Here is a 1,813-nt window from a genome sequence, read left to right on the forward strand (position 1 = left end):
CTTTAAAGTAACATAGATACACAAAAAGTTAATTCAATGAACACATATTTATGAGTGAGACAGTTTAGAATGTACTATGTAGATAGATTCCATAAAAGATGAAATAAGTAAGACTTAGTGGAGTTTAACATAAAGTTATTGAAGTAGAGACTAAGTTGGATATCATCTAACCAACATTATGAACTATTTAATAACTGGAGAAAGTAAAAATTGTTGTTTATTATTCAAATGCTGGGTTTTGGAACCATCATAAACAAAATAATGTATATGTATTTTTTTTTGGGTTATTTTTTGAAGTTTTTGTAATGAAAAATTTAATTTGTTTTTCTATCCTTTTTAAATTATTCTGATTAGTATCATACACACTATGTAAGCGAGCTTTAGTCAAATGACTCAAATTCAAGCTCAATGTCACTTCAATATATTTTCGAAATCCATTGTCTTGCGAAATTAAAACATTTTATTTGAGGTTGTTACCAACAAAATTAATCTCAACACAATCTGGAGCAAATGAAAAAAAATGATAGATGATAGACGGTCATAATTTAAGATGTAAGTGCTGGGAGTTAGCTACTACTACAGTACTACTACATAATTTTGCGAAAATTGGTATATTATTCTACATTTCTACTTTTATGCTTCTTTAATTGCTCAGCCCTCAATTACAAGAGAATTAGGTTTTCTAAATCGATAAATATCGATCTATTATTTGTAAACTATCTTCCCTCGTATTAAATACGTGATCAAGTATATGTTGTTGATACATATACAGTATACACTAACAAAAGTATATTCTAATTGGTACAATACAACTACTAGTACGTTAAACTATAAAGGAGCGTAGATACACAATATGCTAGTTCAATGAACATAGTAGATTAAAAGAGAGAGTTTGAGAACACACACCAAGTTTTTTTCACCTCTACAACGACCACTTGGGGATAAAAAGAAAGAAGCAAGTCAAAGAACCCTAAAGATTACATCCTCTAATAAACCCTAACTTTTAATGAAACATCTCTGTTTACGAAAAACAACTACAATCTGAGAAAAAAATACCATTACACTCTAAACAAATCAGAAGACATCAAAGATAAAACGCCGCAGCAACTCAAGATCATGGTTGATCAATGTCAGGGGAGTCGCTCCATCAAATCATCAGTTTGGAACCTCGGTGTCAGATTCGCTATGGCCTCCAAATTCTTCATCATCTTCACCGTCTAAATCCTCCTCATCTTCTTCCTCATATTCTCCAGGGAGGGAAGAGAAGAGATCCTTGATATGGTTAGCGGTGTTATTTGCATAGTAACCATGGACTGTGTTAGTGCTTGGCTCATGCGAAAAGGACACAGGTGGTGGTGCTGACACGGTTGGTGGTTGAATAACAACAGGCTTGTTGATCCCGTATCTAGCCTTTGGATCTTCCGCTGATCCACCAAATGAGATGTTAGAACCTTGAGTTGTTGTTGGGATCCCGAGTCTTTCCCTTCTTTGCTTCTTTATCTGCTGCTGCTGCTGCTGCGTTTCCTCCTGACCCGCTACAAAGCTCCCTACCATCACCTAAGTTCCAAACCAACAATGCTTAAAACGAAACAAACACTCAGAGTCCATTAAAGAGATCAACACATTATGCTCTAAGTTATTTACCTGAACAGGACCAGCGGCTATAAAGAGACCGGCAAGTCCACCACCAAAGACACGACCATCAGGTCCAGCAAGGGACACACTCATCCCGCCGGATCTGCTTCTGGTTCCTCCACTCTCGCTTGGTATAAATGAACCAGTCAAAGAAAGAATCTCAAAATGACCCTGACCA

General features: G+C 35.9%; 1 protein-coding gene across 2 annotated transcripts in view; it reads right to left on the bottom strand.

Annotated features, from left to right (window-relative positions):
- The window catches only part of LOC104726324 (AT-hook motif nuclear-localized protein 4-like), a 4,725-nt gene continuing 3,769 nt past the window's right edge, over positions 858–1,813 (bottom strand). Inside the window, exons 4-5 of one of the 2 annotated variants that reach the window (XM_010445164.2) lie at positions 1,645–1,806; positions 858–1,557 (exon numbers count right to left, since the gene is read on the bottom strand). In XM_010445164.2, the coding sequence (XP_010443466.1) occupies positions 1,156–1,557; positions 1,645–1,806 (564 nt within the window). In that variant the 3' untranslated portion in view covers positions 858–1,155. The remainder of the gene's footprint in view (positions 1,558–1,644; positions 1,807–1,813) is intronic. The other variant, XM_010445170.2, reaches the window with a different exon arrangement.

The sequence above is a fragment of the Camelina sativa genome, chromosome 2, assembly GCF_000633955.1.
Source record: "Camelina sativa cultivar DH55 chromosome 2, Cs, whole genome shotgun sequence".
Classification (NCBI taxonomy): Eukaryota; Viridiplantae; Streptophyta; class Magnoliopsida; order Brassicales; family Brassicaceae; genus Camelina; species Camelina sativa.